This window comes from Strix uralensis, chromosome 7 (assembly GCF_047716275.1).
Source record: "Strix uralensis isolate ZFMK-TIS-50842 chromosome 7, bStrUra1, whole genome shotgun sequence".
In the NCBI taxonomy this organism is placed as follows: domain Eukaryota; kingdom Metazoa; phylum Chordata; class Aves; order Strigiformes; family Strigidae; genus Strix; species Strix uralensis.
The window spans coordinates 17,107,775-17,134,558 of NC_133978.1; the positions used below are offsets into that span (position 1 = coordinate 17,107,775).

The 26,784-nt window shown below is 38.1% G+C and overlaps 1 protein-coding gene across 1 annotated transcript in view; it reads right to left on the reverse strand.

Moving 5' to 3' along the window:
• Nucleotides 1-3,889: 3,889 nt before the first annotated feature.
• LRMDA (leucine rich melanocyte differentiation associated) overlaps nt 3,890-26,784 on the reverse strand; it is a 693,265-nt gene continuing 670,370 nt past the window's right edge. The window contains exon 7 of the mRNA XM_074874568.1: nt 3,890-6,084. Coding sequence (XP_074730669.1) covers nt 6,005-6,084 — 80 coding nt within the window. The 3' untranslated portion in view covers nt 3,890-6,004. The remainder of the gene's footprint in view (nt 6,085-26,784) is intronic.

Here is a 26,784-nt window from a genome sequence, read left to right on the forward strand (position 1 = left end):
CTATCAACTTAAACAGAAATTTCATTATATGGGAATTTCTGAAAACAATTCCTAGGTAAAAGAAAATTGCTAAGGTTGAACAGCACGTGTGTTTGAAAATTCCCTGAAGTCCACAACTGTCTGCTTACTCAGTAGATACACTGAATGCTAGATAATTGAGTGCACACATTGTTTCAAAGGTCTTATAAAATCAGAGAAGCCTATAAAATGAATAAGCAGATTGTATTCAGAAATCTCCTTTCTTTGTTTTCCCTATATTGAATCTTAAATACTCAATTGCAAAAATAGTGTTAATTTAAAAGTAGGAGAGCAATGACAGATAAAAATTATGCCAGCAATATCCATTTCAGTTACCTCAGTATTCTTTATTTGGCTTTCCCCATTCAAATGTAAAAGAAATGTAGAACTTCTTAAGCTGCACTCTTCTGTCCCTGATTTTCTCCAGAGTATGATCTGAAGAAATCCTGTGAAGCTCCTCTCTATTTCTAATATAATACTGAATTAAAACTTACATTTAATACTGACATCTCCAAACAGATTCCTCTTCTATATATTTTACTATAAAACTGTAATTCCATAAGGATGTATTTCTGTTCTAAGAGGATCTATGTAATTGTGGATAAGAGGTGAGATGATCTGTTAAAAAACTTCTGGATTAAGATATAACTAGGTTTAAAACCCCTTGACTTTACAGTTTCGTTTTTGATTGGCGGCAAAACTTTCAATCAGAATGCAAAATATTTGCAAGAAATTTTAAACTTGTGTTGGGAGGATGTTTTGAACACATTTAGAAACTTGCTCTCACAGCCCAAACATTACATATAATGTGATAACATTGAATATATTTTCCATTAAAACCTATCAGCACTACTAACCTAGAACTAAACATATTTTCCAAGATGCTGTTCCCTTAAAATGCTGAGCATGCTGAGATGATGATGATATTTTGTGAATGTGCCATGACCACGACTTAGCTTGTCCTTAAAAATATCTGCTCCTTGAAGGCTTGTGAAAATCCTGATCTGAAACCTTAATCTAATTGTCAGCAACTCCAAGAAAGGGTCAGCTTCAGGTTGACAACAACACCAGAGGCAAGTCCATCAGAGTCACCTAACCTAAAAGGTAACCTTTAGAAAGATTCAGCTGCTTTACTACTGCATATGGAAAATATATTAATTCAACCAACTTTGATGAAGTAGGAGTGCTGAGTATATCCTGAACATTCTCACTTAATAAACGCCAAAGAAAATACTCTTAAGACTTCTTAAGAACAGGTTATAAATGATTGGAAGAAGCCATTTTTCTTGGGCCTAACTCTCATATAATCCAAGATCTTGGTAGGTTATTCAGATAATATTATAAGTAAAATGAACATTAACTCATTTTAGGTAAGACAACATTCTCTAACCACCTACACTGCTAGAGTGGCATAAGGAAATAAAAGGCTATATCAGTTGTTCACAATCACGGTCTGACTCCGAGAAGGCTCCAAACTAGAAGACATCTCTGTCCTTCAAGCCATTTAGATGTGTTTGTGTATAACAATGCTCACCTGTCACACAGTTGTTAGCATAGGCATTGTCCCTCAGTAACATCTTTAGATGGTTGCTTTCTCACAATCATATCTTGTTTGTTTTGGTTTATTGCCATTACTAGGAGTAGAAAGGAATGCAGAAAACAGATTTTAATTAAATAGCAGAAAAAGACTAGCCAGTGAGATGTAACAGCTACCAGCTGTACATATAAAACCACTGAAAAAGCAAACTATGCATTTCAATTGTTATACTACAAGCAGTGAAGCAAAAATTTCACTTTAAAAATAAAAGGGGAGCATTTACCTGTTTCGTGCCATCACTTGTTTGCAGAGCAATGACATGGCAATTGAAGCAGACAAGGACACAGCTAGAGATCTTTAGGAACAGAGGACAACAGCTAGCAAGCCATGCAAGACCCCTAACTTCATATCACCTGATTCACTGTCAGATTCCCAAGACTGAACCTGCAAATGGATACTTAGGAATCTAAGTGTCAAACATACAACCTCAGTCTTGGCTATATGGTTACACCTGTGGAAAGCTGAATTGCATCTCTTTCTTTCACATATGTCAACCATTTAACAAAGCAGAAAGACACACAGTTGTACATAAAGAGAATAAACTTTCCTGAACTGGGCAAGCAGAGACTCATGTACCAACTATCATACCACATAAAGAAGAAATATGTGGCAAGACGCAGTGCGAGTCACTATAAAATGGGCTGATTCCAAACCTCACCACAAAGGCTGCATCTAGCAAAGTTCTGCTGAGGGTAAACATTTCCCAACATACTCATATTGTTGGCAGAAATAAAAAAATATTAATACATTAACTGGCAGCAAGTGAACCCTGTAATTTACAGAAAGAATTTTCAAAAGCACAGACAGGTTTGTTTCTTTCTTCTGACTTAAATGAGAGCAACATTAGACCAACATACAATGATTTTTCACCTACAGAGAAGATGTGAGAATTGAACATTCAGTAATCATATAATGCTCTGTTCAGAGAACCAAATATATTAAAAAGGGAACTGCATACCAACCTTCCAATAGTAGTAACCCTAACTCTCATAAATAACAACATTGACATTAAAGGGACTCACGGTTTGAGTAAAGCAAATACTAGAATAAGTATTGCAAGACTCACCCTAACAAAGGAGAAAAAAGCAGTTTCAATGGTAACATACTTTCAACAATCCCATAAATCATTTATGCATGCAACACGTGCAATTAGAGCCAGTTTGCTCTAAAATTAGGTCTGTGTATCCATAACAGTAGGATTTTCACTGAAGGTCATTTATCTTTAAAATTTCACTTCAGTATTATAGTTTGGATTTTTTCCTTATTTTTAATTAAAAGGTTAGGAATTAACATTTCTATACATAAGTTAGGAATGCACTAAGCTACTACAGGCAGCTCCTAGTAAAACCATTTGCCTCTTAGTCTTCATTTATGAACACATGTGATGTCTGCTAAAAGCCAAAGTACTGGTCATCACAAGACTGAACATAAGACTGAAGAGTTTGGATATTTAAAAAAACCCCACATTTGTAGTATATGAAGATTACTTATTCAAGCACACCTTGGATCTCAAACCTTGTTAACTGTCAAGAAACATGGCTGGTCAAAATTTTTCTTGTCACCACACAAAGGACTAAGAATGCGGTGGTTCCTTGGAAAGATACACATTTTAAAATCCTTATAGCTTTGTAGGCAAATCTTTTATTTTTAACAGCCTAGTTAATCTTGAGAGGGAAAGATGTGCCATATATGGAGAAGGGGGAGTAAAGGAGAGAGAGTGGAATCTCTTCTTAGATTACTTTACTGTAACTTTCATCCTAAATGATACAGTTCAGTTAAGAAATCCAGGCACACTTCCCACTGAGGAAAGAACCAAGTACAGATAGAAGCCCCAGGTTTGAAAAGTTTGTCATCTCTTTAAACAGAACTTCAGCAGAAGACATCTGAAAATAAAATGCTCTGCATATTAAAAAATAATGTTAGCATAAACAGTAGTAAACCTTCATGCTTGTTTTTAAATAGTATCATAATACATACTAGCAATATAAAATAATTATTCATAGATTATCCTTTTGATTTTCCAGAATCAGTGACATTTAGTGTGAATCCCCTTTGAGCAAATTTTAATTAGGGCTTTACCATATTTAACTATAGGTATATAATCCCCCAAGTGAAAACAAAAATCAAAATGGAAAAGACTTTGATCACATCTCATTCCAAAAATATTTTTGCCTCCAAAGCTTTGCTGAGAAGAAAACACTCCTGAAAATGATACAAATGGTTTTGACATTAGGAAAAGTAAACAAGCAAAATAAAGATGGAAAAATCATGAGGTCAGTTTGCAAGTGCTGTTTATTGTTTGAGGCAGGGTTAAAGCCTTTTATAAAGACAAGAACACACATGCAACCAGACTGAAAGTGACATTAGGTTATTCTAAACATCGCCATTCAGAACGCTGCTGCCTGTAATATGCCATGACCAAAATGTGTGGAGGCTTCAAAACAGACAATATGATAGGAACAAACTAGGACTGCTGTTATTTTGGTAACCAAGATAGATGACAAGTGCCCTAAATATTTCTAATTATATTTTTGATTAGAAAAAGACGCATGTAGTCTTCCTTTATCTAATATCTCCTAGGACTTCTAATGTGAATTGTCATTTCATTTGTAACATCTCTGCTAATGTCATACATGGCTACAAGTGGCCAAAATGTGCTTTCCAGACACCAATTTGTACAGCAAACAGCTCAGAGCTCAATTCGAACCAGAGGTGTTGTGAACTGGATTGTTCTATGTTCATCACTGATTTTAAGTATCTGTTAAAGATTTATTATAGACTTTCAGAGTGAGTGAAGGCTTCCATTTACTGAGTAAGGCCTAAAATGCTCAGCAGCAGCAAGCTTTCCTTTGTCACTCTGGCAGTGTCTCATCCTTTTTCATCAGTCCAACCTGATTTCATGATTGGCTTCAACATCGAGCTCACTTCCACCTGCAACTCTAGCTGATAATGGCCCCCAAAAGTAGGCAATTTCTAAAAACTGATTTTTCAACCAGGAAAGTGAATAAAGACCACCAAGTAATTTCATACAAGCCAAGAACAGCCAGTGATGGCTCTCAACTGGGACTAATATGCATGAGTTTGGAACAGCCCAGAGGTCAAAATTCTTGCATATTCCTTGGTCAATCCCATTATCTCTAGTAGCACTTAACACTATATATACATGAAGTATTGGGATTTTTTTTCACAGGAACAAGTTCATGATTCTAAATATGTCCAACCTGTTTATCTGAAAAGCAGGAAATATGCCATGCATTTTTATTTTTTCCACTGAAAATTTGACAATAGAACTTCTTACATTGACATCAAAAGGGATTAATCAGAACTCATCTCTATAACATACTAGAAAAGCTGTTAATTATGTTAATTCCACCAGTTACTTTTATTGACTTTTTTTCCCCTCTAAATAATCATACCCATCTGGTGGCAATTTTATTTTAAATCACTCCTTTTAAGTACTTTTTTCTTTCCAAATTTAAGCATTTAATTCTAAATTTAATCTCTGTAGAAGTTAAAAAGATCTTGTGCAATAAACCAGAAATAATACACACTGTCAGTATCACAATTGAGGGCTTCTTCCAAGTATATACAGTTAAGCTGTGCCACTATTCTACAGCATTAAAAAATGATCTCTTTTTTGAAGGTCAGAGTTAGTAAATGCTGAGATGTAATTTAAGAATTAGCAAATTTTGTTTGTCTGCAAAAATGCTTAAATCCTTTTTCTCTGCATATAAACAACTATACAAATTGATAGTACTTTGCATGACTGAAATATTTTCAGGATATATTTTTTTCCCCATTGAAAGAAAAAATAATCCATTTTGGGGCAGGACTCACACACACATAGAAAACCAATAAAACCACTGTGAAAGGATTTGTGTAAGCATTTATGAGATGATAGAAACACAAGCACTTAATTCACAGGGGGAAAAAAAAACCCAAACAAAACAGATAAGGGCTTTTTCATCTGAAGTTATAGCCTTTCTCTTTTATAAACATTTTGATATCGCCAGCCACTTTTGCTCAACAGGCAAGCTGGAGATTAAGCACGGTACTTTTGCTAAGGCGCCGACCGACAGAGCATGCTCACTGCAGCCCCAGGTGTGACCCCTGCTCTTCTGCAAGCAGCAATTGGACCAGGCAATCCATCACGGTGCTCCTGTCAGGCTGGGTGCTCGGCTGCAGCTGTCTGTCACACTGGTGGATGGGACCTGCTTAAAGGCAATCATGTCAATCTCTATGTGACTACTCAGACTAAGATAGAAGGATGATCTTGACAGGCTTGGCAAAGTCAGCAGAAGGCACTAGAGGACTTTAGTTACATGCTTAAAATTTAGATGTAATTTGTGCTTCTTATGTGGATGGATCGAAGAGGCACCATGCTGGGTTTTATAGCTGATCATCTCGGATGAATCTGTTGCCTTCAGAATGTTTTCCATAGTAAATGTAACGGCATTTTCCCAAAATGCCTACAATAAAAAGAAAAATTAATTACAATTAGGACAGCAGTGGCATAATATGCAAATAAAGCACATAACTAGAGAAATTTGAAGGAGGAAAGGAAACAGTTTTCTCTTGTCCTGCAAAACAAAGTTTGTGCATTTGAAATATTCAGTATTACCATTTCAACTGGCAGTTTTGAATCCACTGAGAAAACATGTGCTCAAATAACCTGCACGACCTATGTTGTTAAACATACATCCACAAGTGTCTTCAAAAATGGAATGACATAACACTGAAACATCATACACTGTATTTTAAATCACAGTACCTCTCCTGCTTTTGAAAACCAGAAAGTCTGGGTTGAAGTTGCATTTTGTACTCTTGGTAATCTCCCTGCCACATGTTTACAGGGTTTTCCTGATCATTAAAGATGAAAAAAGAAGCAAGTAGCTAGTTTAAGGTAGATCCAGGAAAACCTTCCAAACCTTCACAAAGTCATCCTGCAAATACCTAAAGCCATCCCTGCTTTGCAGTGGCAGAGAACTGAAGTGACCGGCTGAAATCCACACAGGAAGGCATTGAGAGACATGGGCTAGAACTTGGGACTTCCTAACCGTTAGCCCTACAGACTCCAGTATTTTTCCCAGACATATAAATAAACATTTAGTAAAAACATTTCCAAAGTACCTCTCCAAACAACATTCCATGAGCAAGACACAATTATAAATTATGCTAAATATCAGTATATGGAGGATGCTTTCAAAAAATTAGCCAGAACACTGCTTTTGGGAGACAAGGCACATTATTCTCAGTGGGTACAGGTGGCAAGATGCCCGAGGAAGTCTTAACTGTTATAGGCGAGGCACACATACCTGTAGATCTCACTATCTTATTCAAAAGCATCCCCTCTGGTGGCACTAAATGGTATGTGAAAGCATAAGTTCACAGTCACATCCCACCTGTGAACATCCTCAAAGATGCTAAATTTTACAAGCAGAGTTGTTCTTTGTGCCTCAGGCACGTATAGTCAAAACCATCTCCCATGCATAGAAGGAAGGTGAAGGGGTCTCCTCTACCTTGGGAGTGTCACTGAAGCAGTCACTGAAGTACCTAGCTCACACCCATAAGGGCAAACATAACCTAGCCCAAAGGAGGCAAACACTGCCTTACATAAAGAGTAAAGATGGGGGAGGAGCAGATCCTCAATTCATTCCTGTTTTAGCTTTCCAGTACTCACATAGCAAATACTGTGCCGACCTGCAATATCAATTAAGTATGCAAGCTTTTATATTCTGCATCTATTTTTCCAGTATAACATGCATAAGGTAAGCAACTAAAGCCTTGAAAGGCATGGGCTGTGCAAGATTAATGTTAACCTATGCTCTTCTTTTTCCTTCTAAAGACATCATGGTAGTAACACATTCCTATGGGGGAAGAAAAAAAAAATTGATAGGCCTGCCATTTGTTGTGAAAAACACATTCCTCTTCAGGATAACACAAATGGGGACTATGTGGTGCAGTGCCTGATCCTTCTTCCCTCCCTCCATGGAGATTTTTTCAATAATTTAAATTTCAATAATTTTACTAGTGGAGCAGTTTCCACATTCAAGGGATGATATTATCATTCCTGAACATGAGCCTAATGAAAAGCAAGATTTTTTTTCCCCTAAACAGATGATATTCTAAGTCAAATTGCAGCAGGCATTAGGTTGGTAACAAGGCCATTTAGAGCTCTAAATGTAAAGGATACGAATGGTTTATTAATGGCATTCTTCAGACTCCTTTTTCACTGGCATTGATAAAAGTCTTGTTTGAGGTCTGCCGCATTTCTTAAGGACTGGAAGCAAGACTGTTTATAGAGATGCTGGTGAGAGAGTGCTGTTTGATGAATGCTGGAGACTGTAGCTAGGTGTCAGTGCTTAGAAAATGAGGCAAGGACATGAGGTATTAATATTGTCAATGATCTCTTGACAGGAAAACAGATACTGCATTCACCGTCAGATTTAAATAGACATCAAGTGCATTAATGACAAAAGGGCAGACTTCAAACAAAGGGGGTTGTATGGTGCTGTGCTGAGCCAGTCTCTGAGTTGGCAATAACCTGATCTGAAAAGACACTGTCAGGGCTACAGACAGGCCCAGGATTGTGTGCAGTGACAGAAAACAGAGATGCTGACAGAGATACCGGTGCCATATTATGCCAAGTATATTCTAACACTGTTTCCAGCCCTAACTAAATCTGACATCATTTCCTATCGCTTATAGTATCCTCCACTGCTCCAGCAGAATATTTCTCCCCAGACATCATTACAAACTCCACTGTAGTTTTAAAGTTACTGGCAGGCCTGTGCTGTCATGGAGGCTGGGTCTAGAGGCCTAAGGATAACCTCAGTCAATCTAAATTTGGAGTTTGCTGGAGAAGTGCTCTCATTTTCACTGATATCTCAGCTACTTGAGGTGATCTGAACGCTAAAGTGTGAGGAGCTGTCACCTTGAATAAAATCCTTAAAGTAAAGACGCTCAGTTCCTGGGATGTTCAGCAAAGATGTCGGACACACTGGCAGCAGGAAATGAAATCCAGCTGCTGCTGCTCGCCTGGGGATAAAGGTGCTTGGGCTAGTGACAGTTAAAGTCAGCTGAAATTTTTGAACTCCTGCAGCCTACAATTGTTTAAATTAAGGAAGTGTTGTCTCTGCAGAGATTCCCTACCCAGGCACACAACTGTGATTCGATTGCCAGGCATATTACACACACTGCTCAGAAAGTCTTGATAAAAGCACGTTTGAAAATGTTGCCATGAGACTTTATTTATCATGAAGGTTATTTGTAAAACAATAGTCTTGCTCATAAATTAAATGTGGTGACTTCTTGGGTTTTTTTGTTTTGTTTTTCCTCTCCATTTACCACCTCCCTTTGGCAACCACAGAGAACTTGGAGAACTACAAAAAGCTTGTGTGCCACAATGAGAATTTTGATGCAAATATGCATCACACATGAATTTTAGAAACCTACTGCTTCTCTCCTGCCTGTCTGCTATGGAATTCATTCCTTGCAGTTCAGGGGCAGGAGTATGCTTGTGGTTTTGCACACAAAGAAGGGGAGGAATAAGGGGGAAACAATACATCTGTGGCTGTTGTAGTGCTTTTTAATTAAAATATCCAGCATTGGCCATAATAAGCTAAGTATACCCCCTATACATCAAAACAACACACAGCATCCTGAATGAGGTTTCTGCTCATGGTTCTTAAGAAATGACAACACAAAGTCTCTTGAGGGATCATCTTCTGTGAATGAGGCTTCTAATTTTTCTTAAGTAGCTGCTTCTACCATCACCACAAGCTGTTAAAACTATAATTATGAAAAAAATGCATTGGGAAGAATAATCTTTAAATTCACTCTTTATCTTTTAAATGTTTTCCCCCTTCGGAATGGATGTTCTAATTATGTTGGGTAAGTAATGACCTTGCAGTTGCTTGCATGTGTTGTGGTATCAGTCTTTCTTCACAAACACATTGTAATGTCAGCAACATCAGCTTTTCCTTAGCTGAGGGAAAACCCAATTATCCAAATAAATAAATAAATACATACATGCATACTAAAGCACATGAAAAACTGTTCAAGTCATGTTTGCTCCTTTTAAATTGGACATGTGTTGCAGAGCGCTATGGTGCAATTGGAGCTCCATACACATTCAAAAAATATTCAAAACATTCAAAAAAGTTTGCAGATCTTCTTGTATTATATGGAAAATGGTGAAAAGAAGTTGCAATGGGATGTGCTAGACCTATAGATCTTACAGCCTCAGTCACAGGTCAGAATTCAGCTCAGGCCAACAGTGACCTAAGAGAACTGTTGTCTGGTAGCATCTTGTTGCCTTTCTTGGTTTGCTCTTTTCCCTAGGAAATAAATGCTCTAGATCTTTAAAAAAACACCTCTCAGCCATCACAGCTGGGGCAGCTGTTAGCAACATGGCCTTCTCCAGTAGCATTCAGTTTTCTTTAAAAAGTAATTACTAAAACTAGAGTAGTCGAGCCAAAACTTTTGTCACCCCCATCAAAACCTATTGCCACATCTGCCCAAGCTACCCCTCAGGCATTCATTTTAACATCAAATGTTTTTAATAAACCTCTCTGCAAGTGTAAACAGCAAAGTTTTAACAATTAAATTTGTTTGTCAAACACACTGGTCTACAGTATACATCAGGGATTACATTTCAGCATTCAGTCCTCTGCTTGTCTTTCACACTGGCTAACCACAGGTCCTCATACTAGGAGCTGTGGTCAGATAAAGCATAGCACTTCATACACAGACTCAATATTCTAGTGGAATTCCACTTCATCTAACTTTGAGTACAGTATCTAAATCCTCCACTGCCAATTTGTATTTGATCCATATTCATCTCTTTTTCCACAACCTGCTGTTGTATAGTTTTGCTATGGGCTATTAAACAGCTGCCATGTTCCACTGAGAAGCTGGGTGCATTTCAGTGTGGTTATACTACCAATCTGTAAATTGTTTTGAGACCCTTCAGGATGAAATATCAATACCGTTATCATTTTTTTCATAGGCACTTGGGCATATTCTACAATTAATGAACAGAAGTTGCAAAATTCCCTTAAATATTAAAATAAACTTCCTTTAAAGGAAAATAATTCCCTACCTACAACATTTAGAGGAGAATAAATACCTATCTACAGTTTCAAGTCTGCAATGCTACTGATTTAGGCTAAACACCTCCATCAGGTGAACTAATTTAAAACTCTTAAAAACTTTTTCATCTAAGGGATAAGTAAAGCTGGTTTGAAACAAAAAAAATCCTTCTGTAGAGGAGTTCAGTAATTTTTCATTTTACATTTATCTTCATAGAAATTCTAACAACTTTATCTAGTTGTCTACTCTTATTTTCAATTCTACTGACTTTCTGAGAAATGAAGTACTAGAGATTTTTCAAGAAATTAGGAACCTAATCCTCTCACTTTCAGTGGAACCTTCAGGTTATTTTTTTCTGTTAAATCAGGAGAATGAAAGTATATATACTCACAGTCATTTTAGTTAAAAAAATAAATCACTGCATCTAATTGTACCTGTGCAATTTTATATTCACCATTAAGAACATTCAAACAACTGAATGCTGTGAAAAGTATCAAAAAGTTTCCAAACCTGCTCCTTCAAAACATTTGCTTTGTAATCCTCAATAAATAATTAAAAAAACCCCAAAACACAGCAGACAAAAAAACCCCCAAACCAAACCCACAAAAACATTATTCTGACATTCAGCTAAATCAGCTTGAAATTTGGGGAGCACAGATCCATGCAAAGCTTCACAGCAGGCAAGGGTGGGTGCCTGGGACAGGGTGGGAGAAGAGAGCAGGGAGGGGAGAGACAAGGGGGCCAATGAAAGGGGAAAAAAAAAAGAATAAACAGAAAGTTTACTTGGACCCAAGTAGTGCATTTTTAGTTCTACTGAGTCTTGTGGCTGTAACATCAGGGAGATACTTTACAAATACAAAAAAAACCCCACCCAACAGATTTTTTCTTTTCCCCAAAATGTTGAGTTTGTCCACTCAGTCTTCTAAGGTTCATTCATGTGCTTTAACTTGCAGACATTTACTTATTTATAGTTGTGCCTTCATAATTGTTTATGTAGAAATACATTTTTATAAACGAGAACAATAGTTTGACCAATTAGAAACAAGAAATCCTTACTTTTTGAGATTTGTTTTAGGGTCAAATGTGGAAAGAACACTCGTTGTCTTAGTCCATGTTCTGTAAAATGGACCAAATTTAATAAAAAAATTAAAAACTATAAACTTAGAGGACAAGAAGGGAGTGAATGATAGACAGACTTTTTGTACTTAACGTTGACTTCTGGTGGAACAGAACAATTGATTTTACTGAATATGATCCAGCCTATGAACTCTCTGACACAAGAATCTGAGAGGATCACTTTGAAGATAAGAAAAGGTGTAAAGGACCACCTGGGTCACTAAGTCCTCCCAAAAGCAGCCAAGTATGTAACTCAGAGAGGTCCACTCAGACTTTCATGCTGCCCCAGCAAAAAAACCACTGTCAGTATGGGGAAGCTCAAGCTCAAAAACCGCAACATGACACAGGAAAAGAACAGAAGCATTGCAGTTGTCCATGCTAAGGTGACAGGATCTCCAACTACTACAAATAAATCTGTTTGTTGCAACCTCAGTTTCCAGAATGCTCCAGGTTGGAGTCAAGGCACAGGATCTAGACTCCTTAAATCAGCAAGGAAAAACAGAAAGAGGAGCATACAACAGATAAGGAAGTGAATGCCTTTGGATGTACTACATGTGTAGAAGGGTTATCTTATAAAGACCTGAAATATCATAGCAGTAAACCAAAACCAAACAAAAATTCCCCAAAATAGTATCATAAAATACTCACAAATGTTCAAACAACAAATGCACAATTAACTTCCCTTATGTTATAAACTAATTATTTTTAAGCAGATAGAAACACTAAATGGAAACAAAAATACACATTATTCCTCCAAAACTATATGTGCATAAAGGGATCAGGTTGTGTTTGAGAAGGCTGAGGATAGAACTCACTGTGGCTAAAGCAGAATTCCCACACCACGGATCCCAAACACTCCCAAAGAGGTCCCCATGAATTAGGGAATGTGGTCCATTGCAGATTTCCTGGAGGAGGAGGACATTCCTTCAGAAGCAAACTGCTGATCCTGATTCTCCCCTCCCTCTGGGGGTAACAACACTAAAGGAAGGTAACCTTCACATTCAGGTGAAGTGAATTACCTCTTTGCTCTGCTCCCTGCACAGGGAGGCCAAAAAGAGATAACATTTTCCTCTGGACACCCTACAGCATGGGGCACGAAGTAGTCTTTCAGACTGAAATAACTGAAGGCACAAAATCAAATCTGTATCCAGTCTACAGCAATGGCATTGGAATTATACACCTAAACTAGAGCTGAGAGGAATCAGAGCAGGCAAACTAAGACACTGAATTATTGCAAGTATCCTGCACAGACAAGTACTGTGCCATGTCAAGCCTCACTGGTCTGTTTGTAGGAAGGAGGGGAGAAAAAGGAGAGTATGTGGGGAAGTGAAAGTAGGGGAGGGGAAGGAAAGCAGTCAACAGGGAGAGGATGTTGGAAAAATTTGCAGTGGAGGTGATAGGAATACAAAGATGTGAAGTTTGCATCCAGGGCCAAGGGAGCTGCATAAATGTTCAGTGTAAACTAGCAGTCAAGCTGATGTGTGATAAAGTGCAGCCTGCTGTAAATACACTTCAGGGCTCCCAATGCAGCTGGGGATGAAACTTGTAATTTGGAAAGGAAAAAAAAAAAAAGAAAAAAAGAGGAAAGAAAAAAAATGCACCGCAAGCTTTTTCTCACATAATCTGTTACTGGAAAATTGAGAAGCTTGTCCAAGTCCGTGGGAATAAGCTGATGAGCTGATACTTAATAATAAACCATATTGTGTCATGGTGCGGAGTCATCTAGATCCATTCAGGCTACAAACTATATTACTTTATACAGCCCTGGCTGACATACATTTAAAGCCCTCTACACATTAAGGAGCCATTAGGCTGACAGATTAAAAGTTATCTTGGAGCTAATGTTTCCATTATGCGTATCCTGGCAGTGGAACAATCAACACACTGTTCCTCAGATGTCATACTTTGTTTAAAAAAAGGGTAAGGGGGAGAGAAGGGGGAAAGGAGGGTATCTCTCCCTCCTTGAATGACATTGACATGATCAGCTTTGATCTGGCCATGTACTGTCTACAGATTCTCTACTGTTGGCTAAAATAGGAGCATTTAGGGCATAATACTTTAAATCATTAACCAGTTCTGTACTCCTCTGGGTATCATCGTTACAATTTAAGGTCCTACGCTGGGGATTTCTTTGGAATCTTTCCATGCTTATTGTAACCATCATCAGAGAAATATCTTGGGGCAGGGGGATGTCTCTCTCTAGTGAAAATGAAGCAAAAAGCACCAAACAAAAAACCCAAGTGCTTTTGTTTCTTCAGTGCATCTTTACCATTTTTGCATTCTGAACTAATGTCATGTATGGAATTAAAGCCGACTTCATGACAAAATATTTCTGTTGGCTATGTTGAAATTTTAAACCAGATTTTTTTAATTACTCAGACACATAAATTGCATAGTCAGCTAGGTACTGCAGTCAAAGAAACCCAAATGCACAGAAAGCATCAGCATGCCAGATATTATGGATGAACTGATGCTCAAATTTGGATATTGAATACCCTTGAAGGAGATTGAGGAAAGGAAGTATGGATGCACAGTTCTTTCAGTCTTTTAAAACACTTCTTCATATATCTCATTCTCTCATATATGGTCTAAATAAAAGTAGTAAAGGCAGAACAAATAACTGTAAATATCCAATGCAAGTCAGGTTACATCTGTTAAATACCCTTCATCTCTAAACCAATGTCACAAGAGCTTAATTACTTTCTATTAATGATGAAATATCCCAAACTGGACTAGCAATTTTAGAAACCAGGCAAAAAGCCACTCCCTGCCAAAACCGACCCATCTCCCCCGGTCTCCCTCCCGCCAAGCAGCTTCAAGCCGAGAGCATCAGCACTAGAGGGCAGCATGCATTTGTCTAAAAAACGGACCACACCAGCAAACTAAATATTCCAATATGACAATTAAAGCAATACTGTTTGTTAGTTTTGCAGCCAATTTCTTGTTCTGTCATGATCAAAGCCTATATTTATACAACCTCTGCTTTCAGCCTTTTGCCTGGGAGCCTGACTTCTGGTGGACTAAGCTCAGTGAGCATCAGTTTATGTATATAGATGGCTACAATAGGATGTCAGTGGGTAGTGGTCTGAACAAAAGGCTCAAAATGTTGGGGGGGGGTGGGGTGGGGTGGGGGGTGTTGTGTGTGACTGTCCGTCTACACGACCGGCTTCCACTGCAGCTGGGGTGGCACTTGTTATTCTCTCACATTTGCATCATAATTCTAGCACTGTTTTGAATGATTTTTCTGTTACTTTTGATAACGCAACAGTATGATCACTGAATTGACATGAGACACTTTCAATATATTCAGAATGGTGGAGGAAAAGGAGTTTGTAAAATCCCATCCCTACCATATATTAAAGTTCAGCTGTTCAGCGTACAATCACCATATAAACTTCGAAGATTTTTAGTTAATTTGGCTAACATATGCAAAAATGGCATTTCTGTAGGCTGCTCTATACTTTGGGTGATATTCTAATAATAATACTTATATTAATCAGCAATGGAGTTAAACTATAAAGAATAACAGGGTCATTAAGAAAACAGAAAGTGAGTATAATTATATTGTACTTCACAAACCTTAACCATGCACAGATTGCATTAGCAGTAAAATGCGAGGGTGAAAAAAGAGGGAAATAAGCTCTTTTAGTAGCTGTGATAGAATTAAACAAATGTACCATGATTTATGGGGCAGAAAGCAAAGTTTTGGAATAATTATTCGGAAAATCTGCAAGCATTCCAATAAAATTACAAATTCTTATGTGAAAAAATTTGAGCAGCAGGGCCCTTCTGGAGAGTTTAGACATAAATTTGGCTCATCTCATGAGTAAAACTTGCTTTTGGATCTCAAATTTGTTCCTGCTGGAGGAGTTCACATTAGGAAAAAAAAAAGCCATACAAAATTCAGTCTGGCTCAACTGGTTTGACATTTCTCGAGAGAGTCATCTGAAATAAAGACAAGTTGCTTTTTATTTTTAAAGCTGGAAAAGAAAGTCTCTCAAATAAAATTAAAGAGCATAATGAAATAGTGCTGCTGTCACATTATGATACAGTTAAGGGAACTTTCTTTGCATGCCATTACTTGCTCCTTTCCACAAGTCCTTCCTCAGAAACAAAAGAAACATTTAACTAATTGCTAATGATAGGATTGCTATGATTCCTCCTAATAAAAAAACAAGCATTTTTTAAGAAGCTGATACTACAAGGTCCTGGAATCCCTTGATTTCCAGTGGAAGCTGAAGGCATTTAGCACTTTGTAAGACACATCCTGACCCCACACAATTGGTGAGCTCCTTTATCTCTTTAATAGTCATAGAATCATAGAATGGTTTGGGTTGGAAGTGACATTAAAGATCATTTAGTTCCAAACCCCTGCCATGGGCAGGGACACCTTTCACTAGACCAGGTCGCTCAAAGCCCCGTCCAGCCTGGCCTTGAACACTGCCAGGGAGGGGGCAGCCACAACTGCTCTGGGCAACCTGTTCCAGTGTCTCACCACCCTCACAGTAAAGAATGTCTTTCTAATATCTAATCTAAATCTACCCTCTTTCAGTTTAAAACTGTTACCCCTCATCCTATCACTACACTCCCTGATAAAGAGTCCGTCCCCACCTTTCCTGCAGGCCCCCTTTAAGTACTGGAAGGCCACTATAAGATCTCCCTGGAAGCCTTCTCTTCTCTAGGCTGAGCAACCTCAACTCTCTCAGCCTGTCCTCATAAGGGAGGTGCTCCAGGCCCCTGATCCTCTTCACGGCCTCCTCTGGACTTGCTCGAGCAGGCCCATGTCTTTCTTGTGTTGGGGGGCCCCATATCTGGACACAGCACTGCAGGTGGGGTCTCACGAGAACAGAGTAGAGGGGGAGAATCCCCTCCCTCAACCTGCTGGCCACACTGCTCTTGATGCAGCCCAGGATACAGTTGGCTTTCTGCGCTGCAAGTGCCCATTTCTGGGTCATAGTCAGTTTTTCATCCACAATATAGCACCAAATGAAATCAGAAATGCATCTGGATCCAAACACCCAAAATGTTCAGCAAATATCTAGTTCTCTGGACTAAGACGGGGTTTGCCTCCTAGCAGAATTTTGTTCTATGCTATATTGCATATAACACCATCTGCTATTGCTAAATATTTACCAGCCATAGTCTAGTTCCAAAACACTGACTGCCTCCAGTACCAAATGCCAAAACATTGTCATTGTTTCCTATCCTCAACTGTTTTCCCCCTTCCTCAGCCTTCTCTTAAAAACATGCTAATGAGAAGGAGGCTGAAGGTTAAATCACAGTGGACAGCAGAACATAGTTTACAAGTGCACTTTTAGCCTCTATAGAAGCTTTTGCTAAAGATAAAAGATAGGGGGCTAAGAAATAGCTCAAGAGAGGCTCACTAAAACCCCTCCATTAGGGTCAGAGTCATTAAAGTTTAGTCAAAGCACCAAAGACTTTCTAACAAGTATTGTGCTTAGTAAACGTTTTCCACTGGAGCATGGATATTGGTGAGAGCTTTTGGAGTGTGTCAGTTAATCAGTATTCACCCGCTTTGACAGATTGAAATATTACTCACTTATTTGGCTGGTTCAAATTTGTCAGACTTGACTATGTCGTAAGTTAACATGTCCCCATATTAAAAAGGAGCCAACTGGCAAATGCACATTGGACCTAATAAAACACATCTGGCCAAACAATCAAGCAACACTGATCACTGTATCACTCACAAGCACAAATTAATGGCGACTGTCTTTGAGACTACCAAACTAAACAGGAAGCAATTACGCGCTACCTACTACTTTACCAAATATCCTTTAAATGGTTAACTGAAGGATAAACACCCCCCACCCCCCCTTCTGTTTCTGAGACATTCAATTGCTTGGTTAAAGCTGCATAAATATTTCAGATGTCTTGGGTCATTTGCTGATACAAATGAAAGAAATGCTTAAGGCAGAAGCTGTCCCTCAATCCAGAGAATGTTTTTCAGCCAAGGAAGCCCCATCTGCCACAGGAAGGACATTTAGGCAATGGCTCTTACAGGTAATACTCTTTACCTTCACTCTCAGAGTGGGTGCTATTAAAACAGAAAGTGCTCTAAAGGTAGCAGGTAGTCCAGGATTAGACTATCATGAATTCACAGTGGGAAAGCTAGTCACATACAGTCCCTGTTTGGTTAAGCATACCCAACAGCAGGGTACATGAGTGCTGCTGTTAATCCTGGGGTAGCACTGAACAGTTTCTGTCGTGAAGGAGTAAGCACTGGGCACACCGACTCCACAGCATCCTTTGCACTCTGACAGAAGCAATGCACGGCACTGAAGACCTCAAAGATCTCAAAATCAATAACAAAAAATTATATAAGAAAGATCTTTCCAGAGGTAAGGAAAGCTTAACCACTTATGTGTGTGCAGTGAACCCTCTGGTCTTTTCAGAGAGGCTCCTGGGAAGCAGCTATGTGCTACTGAAGTATTTCAGTCTTTGGGCAAAACAAGCTTGACATCCCTGTTGGCATCTCTGCTGAGAACAGACACTGGCCTTACTCAGAAAACATCAAACGTGACTTTCTGCTGGCTGTGGCAAAGCTGAATACTGAAGGCAGGGGGAGGAGAGGTCATAGAGGAAGCAGTAGTTAACGGGGTAAAGTGAGTGTTATAATCCCCAAATTGCAGTTGGACTGAATGTTTTCAGACAATTTGCCTGTCTAAACCAAGACAGTATCATTTTTCTTTCCTCTAGGAGAGGGTTAAGAATAATCTGAAGCTTGGAAAATGGCTGCTGTTGATACTAGTGAGGCCTTCTCTTTAACTAGATCCTTCAGGAAAAAACAAATTAATCAACAGCCAGCTGAAGTGAGTTTAATGATTGCATTCTGCATACAATCAGCTTTTCCCTTTTCAAGGGCCATCAATATGTCAAGGGAAGACATATCTGAAGGATATAGCTCTTAACATCAAGGTTATCTATTCTCCACAAGGCTCCCACTCCTTACTGGGCCGATACTTTACACTGCCTGTGTCTAACATTTTCATCAACTCTGCAATCAATCAAGGTAATAATGTTGTGCAAAAAATCAATTAACAACGCAATTAAACTTTCCTTATTATCTCAAAGGGCTGAAATAATACCTAAAGGGAAGATAGACTCACTGAATGCAGACATCCATAACCCAATGTGAAAGTGAATTATGAGGTTAGACAGATGCAGGCATGTACTGGCGCTGTTATTTTCAAAGGGATATATCTCATCCAGGCAGTGTATCAGTCACCACCAATCCCATACCCTAAAATTCCAAATTACTTTTAAGAAATATACGATGTGCAATATCCATTTCATATTCTCTTTTAGAGATAAACCCCCCAAAATCTGAACAGGAGTATTATTCAAAGACAAAATGATCTTTCAGAGAGAACATAAAATATAAAAGCTATAATAACATTTACATCTGTATACCACCCATGTCTGTAAATGCAGGTCATCAATTATACATAATCTGTAGTGAATGAGGAACAGAAGAAGCAGTACAACATTTAAAGTCCAAAGGCTCAAATTTGGAAATACCTTGCATCAAGTACACTGAAGGAAGAGCCCCAATATAATAAACACATGCAGCAACAACAGCAAGGACTTAAGTATCACTCACTGAAAATAAGACAGAGTACCTATATTATTTCGTAATTACATTCAACCCTCATGGAAACATTATTCCCAAGAGCTGAGAGTTTTAAAGTGCATTGAAAGCAGACAATTGCTGTTGGGAGGATTTGGGTTTTAACATAAAGATATTAAGGATCAGGGGCACTCAGCACACCAACACAATGGAGTTAATATAGTTAGAAACCAGGTGCAACAGCCTTGTGTCAGAGATGCATGGATGAGGATTTGGGGAGGGAGAAGAAAGGAGTAGAGAAATCTAAAATTAACTACCATATGAGTGATGTTACTAATCCCCAGGGACAAACAAACAAAAAATGTTGTTATACAATAAAAATGACCACGACCAAGCTAGGTGTTTTGTGGCTTTGACACCTATCATTTTCTGTCACACAACCTAAGCATTCCCCCTCAGCCCCCCCTTACTCATTTCCCAACACATGTACACAGCCTTTGGCCTCGGTTGTTTTGATTTAACATAGGCAAAAAGGTAATCAAAATACAAAACATTTAAGGGAAACCTATGTCAGAATGACAAGCTAGGATCACATCTTGTAATAAGCTCAGGAAAATTTGGAAGCAGAAAAGGTTTCCCTTAAACACTGCACTGTGAATTCCTCTATTGAAGGGCGCTCTGTGTGTCTGTGCTAGCAGAGGTATTCTACAAAGCAGTTCTCCCAGCAGGGTTTGCTTAAGCACATAACAGCTGCAGTTTAGAAATGGGCTATCCTTACAATTAGCTCATGTAGTGCAAGTGGCTTGTTTGGACCAAGAACATCTTTTTTTGTTGATAATTCTCCCTGGTTTTGTCTTTGTCTTGAACTTCCTGCTCTTCCCCCTGCTAATCCCCACGCTACGGAGTCAGTTGTGGGTGTCACACAAACAAGTGTGACTAAAATTTTCCACAATTTTTGAAATGGTACACACTTTTCCTGCATGGATTTGGGGCATTAATATTAAAGCAGTATTACAGAATTCAGCCATTACTATCTTAACCTTTAGGAACATAATTAATATGTTTTCATTTTCAATGACTTCATTGTATGTCTATCAACTGGAACCATTCCTGCTGTGTATTTGATTCCACTGACGATGGGGTGTGTTGGATTTTAAATGATGTGCTAGCGCTTCTGTTCCCTATATACTCTGGTTTATGTGTTATTCATGACTTGCATTTGGAGACATAGATGATACACAGATGTAAATGTTATTAAAGCTTTTGTGTTTTAGATCCATTGTGAAAGACTTCTTTGTTTTCAGATAATTCTTTTAACCATCACAAATAACCAACAATACATAACATTGTCTTGAGACTTTTCTCTTTCCTGTTAAGGTTTTTGATGAAGAGATTTTTTTTTTTTTCTCTCACTAATGTTCTCTCTTCATCAAAATAAAAGACAGAATAAACTGACAGACAGCAGAGTTACACCTGCAGGATAATGTAGAAGTAAACTCTTTTTTTTTTGTCATATAGTCATTATACAAAATCAGAACCAAAAGTTACTTCATTTTTTAATAGCTGTCAGGGCTGTGGGTCCCACTTCAAGAAGGCTGCAACTGGCATAATTCTCAAACTGCTTTCACCCTTTAACATCACATTCGTGTTCCTGAGGAATTAAAAATAAACATGAGGAAAAAAAAAAAAAAGGTACTTTGCCAAATCATGGTTCCCTATCTTCTTTTTCACTTAGATTAAAATTATTTTAGATTAATAGTTTTGTATCGCTATTTAAAGATTTTGCGTATATGACAGACATACCGTGTATTTTTGTTGCACTGGTACTATGTAGGAAAAAAATGGAAAACAAATATGTACTTAAATGCACAGTAAGTATCAGCCTTGCAAAACATTATCCAGCCAGTAGTCAAAGGCAATTTTTTTGATGGACAGATAAAACACCATTAAATTTTTTCATCGTCACTAAGGCAAAGGGTGAGCAGGTAGATTTGTGTGTCTGGGCTGGTAAATCTTCAAGACAGTTGTATGAGGCTGCTGTACTTAAGTACATATATACACCCACGCAACTTTTGAACTGAAAGAAAAGTGCTCTCAAAAAGCCATGTTTAATCGCTAATAATTCTGTCATTTGACAATATTTTTTCATACATCCTTAGATACTTTCTCTCAATGAAGTTGAACCTCACTTCAAATGTGAAGTCTCAGAGTTCTCACATTTTCTGCTTTTTGCTTTAAAAGAAATACTTTACATCTTTTTTTTTTTTTTTAATTTCTGTATTTTATCCATTAAGCCTATAATACGTAGCAGCAGCCTCTCTATAGAATTTAAATATTCTGAAACCACAGTAAAAGGGATTTCTTTGTCTAAAATTCAAGCTTCTTCTTGTAAAAATCTAACTCGGAGTAAGTTAGTCAAATAATATAATGGATTGACCAAGAAAATAACCTATTATGTCTTCTGCTGTGGGAGTAGTGTGCTGGATAGTGGCAGCTCACACTCCACAACATACTATTTTATAGAGGACTTCATATTTTGTTATGAATAGTTGATGAAAAGAGAGTTTTCTGTCTGAAAGAGAGAATTAATCAAATGTCACCCACTCTACCTCCAATTTTCTACTAGCGCCACCTCTGTCTGGTGCAATCTTATTAATGTTTTGCTGATGCTTTACTTCACATGCCACTAAAGCTTATTGATTTTGAGCTTTATGAAACAGAAGACAATTTTTGAAACTGAACCAAACTGTAACTTAATTTAGCAGGACACTGCAACCCTGCTTCAAAGTCTCTGATGCTTCATTATGACAATAATAAGGCTCCAACCTTCCCGTTGACCAGTCACACTGAAGACAACTCAGAACTACTCAATAGACCATTTCTAATGGCCATGAAACAGTATGTCTTGGCTCAGTTGCCTTGCACTGCATTCCAGGTAAATCTTAGCCATAGCACAGTGTGGTCACACAATGGAAGGATAAACCTACTCCCTACTGAGGATTTAAGATCAGGAGCAAGTAGCATACCTGGAAGCATCATCAGATTAGGCCATATGGGGTCATTGAGACTAGGAAGCTACTCTGTTTGGGACAAGTGACACAGGGTGAGCAGAAGAGGGGAAAAAAAGGCCATTTTTCCATGATTTCAGTCTTGTGCTGCACTATGAGTTCTTCAGCCTTCACAGACTGTCTGGCCAATGTACTAATTTCATTCTTTTACTTTTCACGATGTAAACACATATTTATTTATGGTCTTGCTCAAAAATTGAAATAGTTCATCCAGAGAGTAGACAAGAGTAACATTTTCAGATGCTTCTTCAACATTGTTTTGTTATCAGGAAGCAGCATATGATTTCTTATAAAGATGGCACTACCAATCTACGACATTATTTAGCCAAATCTGGCTTTATTCACAATATTAGTAGCCACCTTATCTGAAATAGAACCTGATGCCACATAACAAGGAGATGTTGAGACAAAATAAAATTGTTAAATAAAATTGCCTGCCTCATACAGTGGTTCCACAGTATGCATTACTAGAAGCTTCATGAGACCACTCTAGACCATCAAGGGTCCATTCAGGTAAGATCAGCCACAAATGGGGTGTTAAAACAGATTACAGAAATGGTAAAACATGATCTTCCCTTTTTCTTCCATTTATTAGAGTTTTTTGTTCAACATGAAAGAAGTTTGTCTTAAGACCAAATGATATGACAACTACATTTTTCTTTACCTAAAGAAAATAAATCCATGTGTATTTCACATAGCCAAGCAACTGTGCAGGCCTGGTGAATCTGACAGTCTTGTAGAGCCTCCTTCCCCATTTATAGCAATGATGGGTAAGTCCTGGACACACATGGCTCTAAAATTTATTGACTTCAAGTGCAATTAATATCCAAGCCTCTGGGAAGCTTATATAAAGCTATTACTCTGTTCAAAGGGGAAAAAAGGGACCATCAAATGGTTATTCTGAAAGTTATTTTTCTGTTTTTCTTTGTCTCAAAAAGGAAAGGGGGGGGAGGGGGGGGGAGACGGGGACGGGACGACTGGTCCATAATTATAAATCTTCTGAAATTGTAACTCAGGAAAAGACTTTTCAAATAAAATGTTTCCCAGAAAAGAATATTTGGCAGCAGTTGGCTCTTGTTTTCCCTAATAACCATTAAAAGTCTGCCCTAGTAAACCATTTTACTGCAACGTTTGAAATGGTAGAGTTTACATTTTATTTAATGAATAGTTGCAGAGCATTAAAGCAACATCTCGTCGGCAAAACAGCTCCTTATCCTCGCTTTGTCTCAATTGGTTTTTTTACATTTCATTTTCAATGACATGTCAGCCGTCTCTCACCAACCTCAAAGGAAAGTTGAATGCAGGGCTTACAAAGTTAAGCTGACATTTGCTCTCTTCCAATAAAAAATATTTAGTCCATTAAACATAAATACCTGTCATTATGATACATGGACTGGGTACAAGCCTCCCGTTTCCCTCTGATGTTTATTACATCCAAACAACTGCAGTGCCTGCATGTTTTCAACTTTAGTGTATTGATTAAACTTTTAAATGGCTGCCATATAACCCAGGGACATCAGGAAGATTAATTTGCGTCAATGTTCATCTGTAATTCATTAGCCATTTATTCTTTACAACCACATGGGCTATCAAGAAAATGCAGGCCATTTTTCACTCTGCACAGGCTTGGGAACAGATCCTGAAATTTGTGCTGCATACAAATAAGCTCCCCAGGCCCGGCCACTTAAACTGCTTGGCTTTTCAAAAGTTAAAGTTGGGAATAACAGCAGAAAAAAGGGAACATAAAAAACCAGAAATGGACAAAATATACATCCTCAGGGTACTAGGGATTTAACTGAGTTTGTCCACTGTCTTTTCATCCATGGATTATGGTTTCTTATTTCAGTCAGATTAAAATAACTGAAACTTGTTTCTGTGCAAAGGCCATAAATAAAATGAGTTTCACCCCCCTCTAATATCTTGTAAGATGCAGTTACTTGGAGAAAGCTAGAAAGCAGCAGTGAAGTATAAAAAGCTTATGCCTCAAGGAGGTTGTAGCTGTGAATCTAAGAAAAGGATGCAGTTTTAACCAACTCTCACATTTATTGTGGATTCCAGTCCTGCCTTTATTTGGTAAAATGCCCAGCTAAATATTGGTATGTTTCCTTAGGGTAGCAGTAAGCCATCTGGCTCCTTGATTTGCCCTACTGACCCCTTGGCACAGTATGAAGTGCATATTAAATAAGGAAAAGGAAAGAGAACAGCTATAAAGCAAACAAAAATGCACATGAATTTTACATTTACAACGTAGAAAGATCAATGAAATGCATCCTGGTTTCTTTCCTCTTCACTACCTATAAATAGAGTAGTGTCACTGTGCTAGGTAAACACATACTGGTAGGGCATTAGAGTCATTGAGCCTAATGGCAGTAATATAGATTCCAAAAATGAAGATCTCATATAAGACAAATCTGACAAGTTCCCTGTTGCAGACAGGAACATAAGCATAATAGCACCCTGTAACCGAGAAATCTCCACATAGGCCTAATACATCATTTAGGACGTAATGATCTCTGCATAACAGCAACAGTCACTTTGCTGCCATTTTAAAATGTGGATTTATGCATACCTTTGAAAACAAGGAAGAATGAGACAATTTGCTTATAATATCAGTGATCAGCTTGCTGTTGAATATCAACCTGGGGGAAGAGAACCCTGGAGAAAGCACCCAAATCCAGCATAATTCCAGCCATAGCATGGGCACAAAAGAACCAATACAGTTAGTTACACAAGCATGTTGCTTCAGAAAGTTTATGGGACTGAAGAAAACAATCAAAAACATAGCCCTGGAATTATGGGGGATGATTTGCCAACTTGGCCAAATAAAGATTTTCCACAAAGATTTAGAAAAGGCAAACATTATATGTGTGAATGACAAAACATGTGTTGTAAATGTGTTGCCCTGTTTATTGTAAACTTCACAATGTAAGGCTGGTGCCATGCTCAACCTGCCTGCACAGTCCAGCCTGGCCTCTTTACAGCTTGAGCGAGTTGTGATCCCACTGCAGGACGCTCTCTGCTAAGGCACAGCATGGAGCAGAAGGCTCTAAGCGAGTCCAAGGAACACATTGGAGATGACAATGTGTCTGAAAAACCTGACCTGTGGAGCAGCAAAAGATTTTTGGCCTATATCCTCCAGCAGCATATCTCCAAAGAAATAAATGCTGCCCTGCCATTATCTTATCAGGCAAAAATCTGCCATTTGGTGGCACGTCTCTGCGATTTGTATACAGTACCTATATAGGCAATCTGCAGGTAGGATTGCTAAACTGCATTTCTCTGTCAGTTGACTGGCTTGTAAATGACCAAAAGTAAGTGACCTAAAAATAAATTACCAGATACACAGGGATATACTCAAAGTGACTTTTGGATATGTTTTCGTGTTTTATTACATGCTTGAAATTTAGACTGAGTTCATCTAAAGATTCATTATGGTTCATCAATCTCACAAGTAAACCCGAGTTGATTTTGCACAAATACTTACTTCTAATAGGCAGGAGAAAATTAAATGAGTTTTGGTCAGATATTTGGATTCCTTTGAATCTGAAAGTTGAGTCAAAAAGAATGTTGGGAAATGAGCCAGTTACAAAACCATATGTACAAGGAAAAAAGTCCATTTATCCAAATCTGGATAGTTTTATGCTGTACACATAACCTGAGTCACTCTGGGCTGCATCTTGTCCCACTGCACAAGGAAGAGATGAAATCTCAGCTTCAATTTTTGTTTTGGTTTTGGCAGCTTTAGTTAGACCTTCAAAATAATTTAAATATAATTTGTTTGTAGTGAATTAATTTTCTACTATGACAGGAGGCATACCAGGAACTTCAGCAATGAAAACACATGGATAACAAGTAACTTGGAAATATCACAAAATTTACCTAGCCTAAGTAGAAAAAAGATACAGTGCTAAAACTGTAACTTAAATTAAGCAAAGCAAAGCAAATTGTAGCACAACCATGGAGTTTCTATCACATCAGAAAGAAATTCTTAGACAGTATGCAAAACAATTGCAGGTGTCCTAGAACGGAGCCATTATAAATTCAGTGGGAAAGTTTTCAACCTTATTTCTGCAGATATCAAAAGCTATCTCAGTGCTCACTAAAGAGAGTGTTTCCTTAGAAATTTTCACCTTTATTTTTCTATTTTCTAGCATTAATTTACACTACAACACAGTTAAGACGCAGCAAGAGCTTGGGGTTCAGTTCTTTAATGTGCCCAGCGTTAACTTATTTGCAACACCAGTGATACAGTAAAGGAGTAGAAATCCCAAAGGGAGGCTCACCAATCCCAGGATCTAATT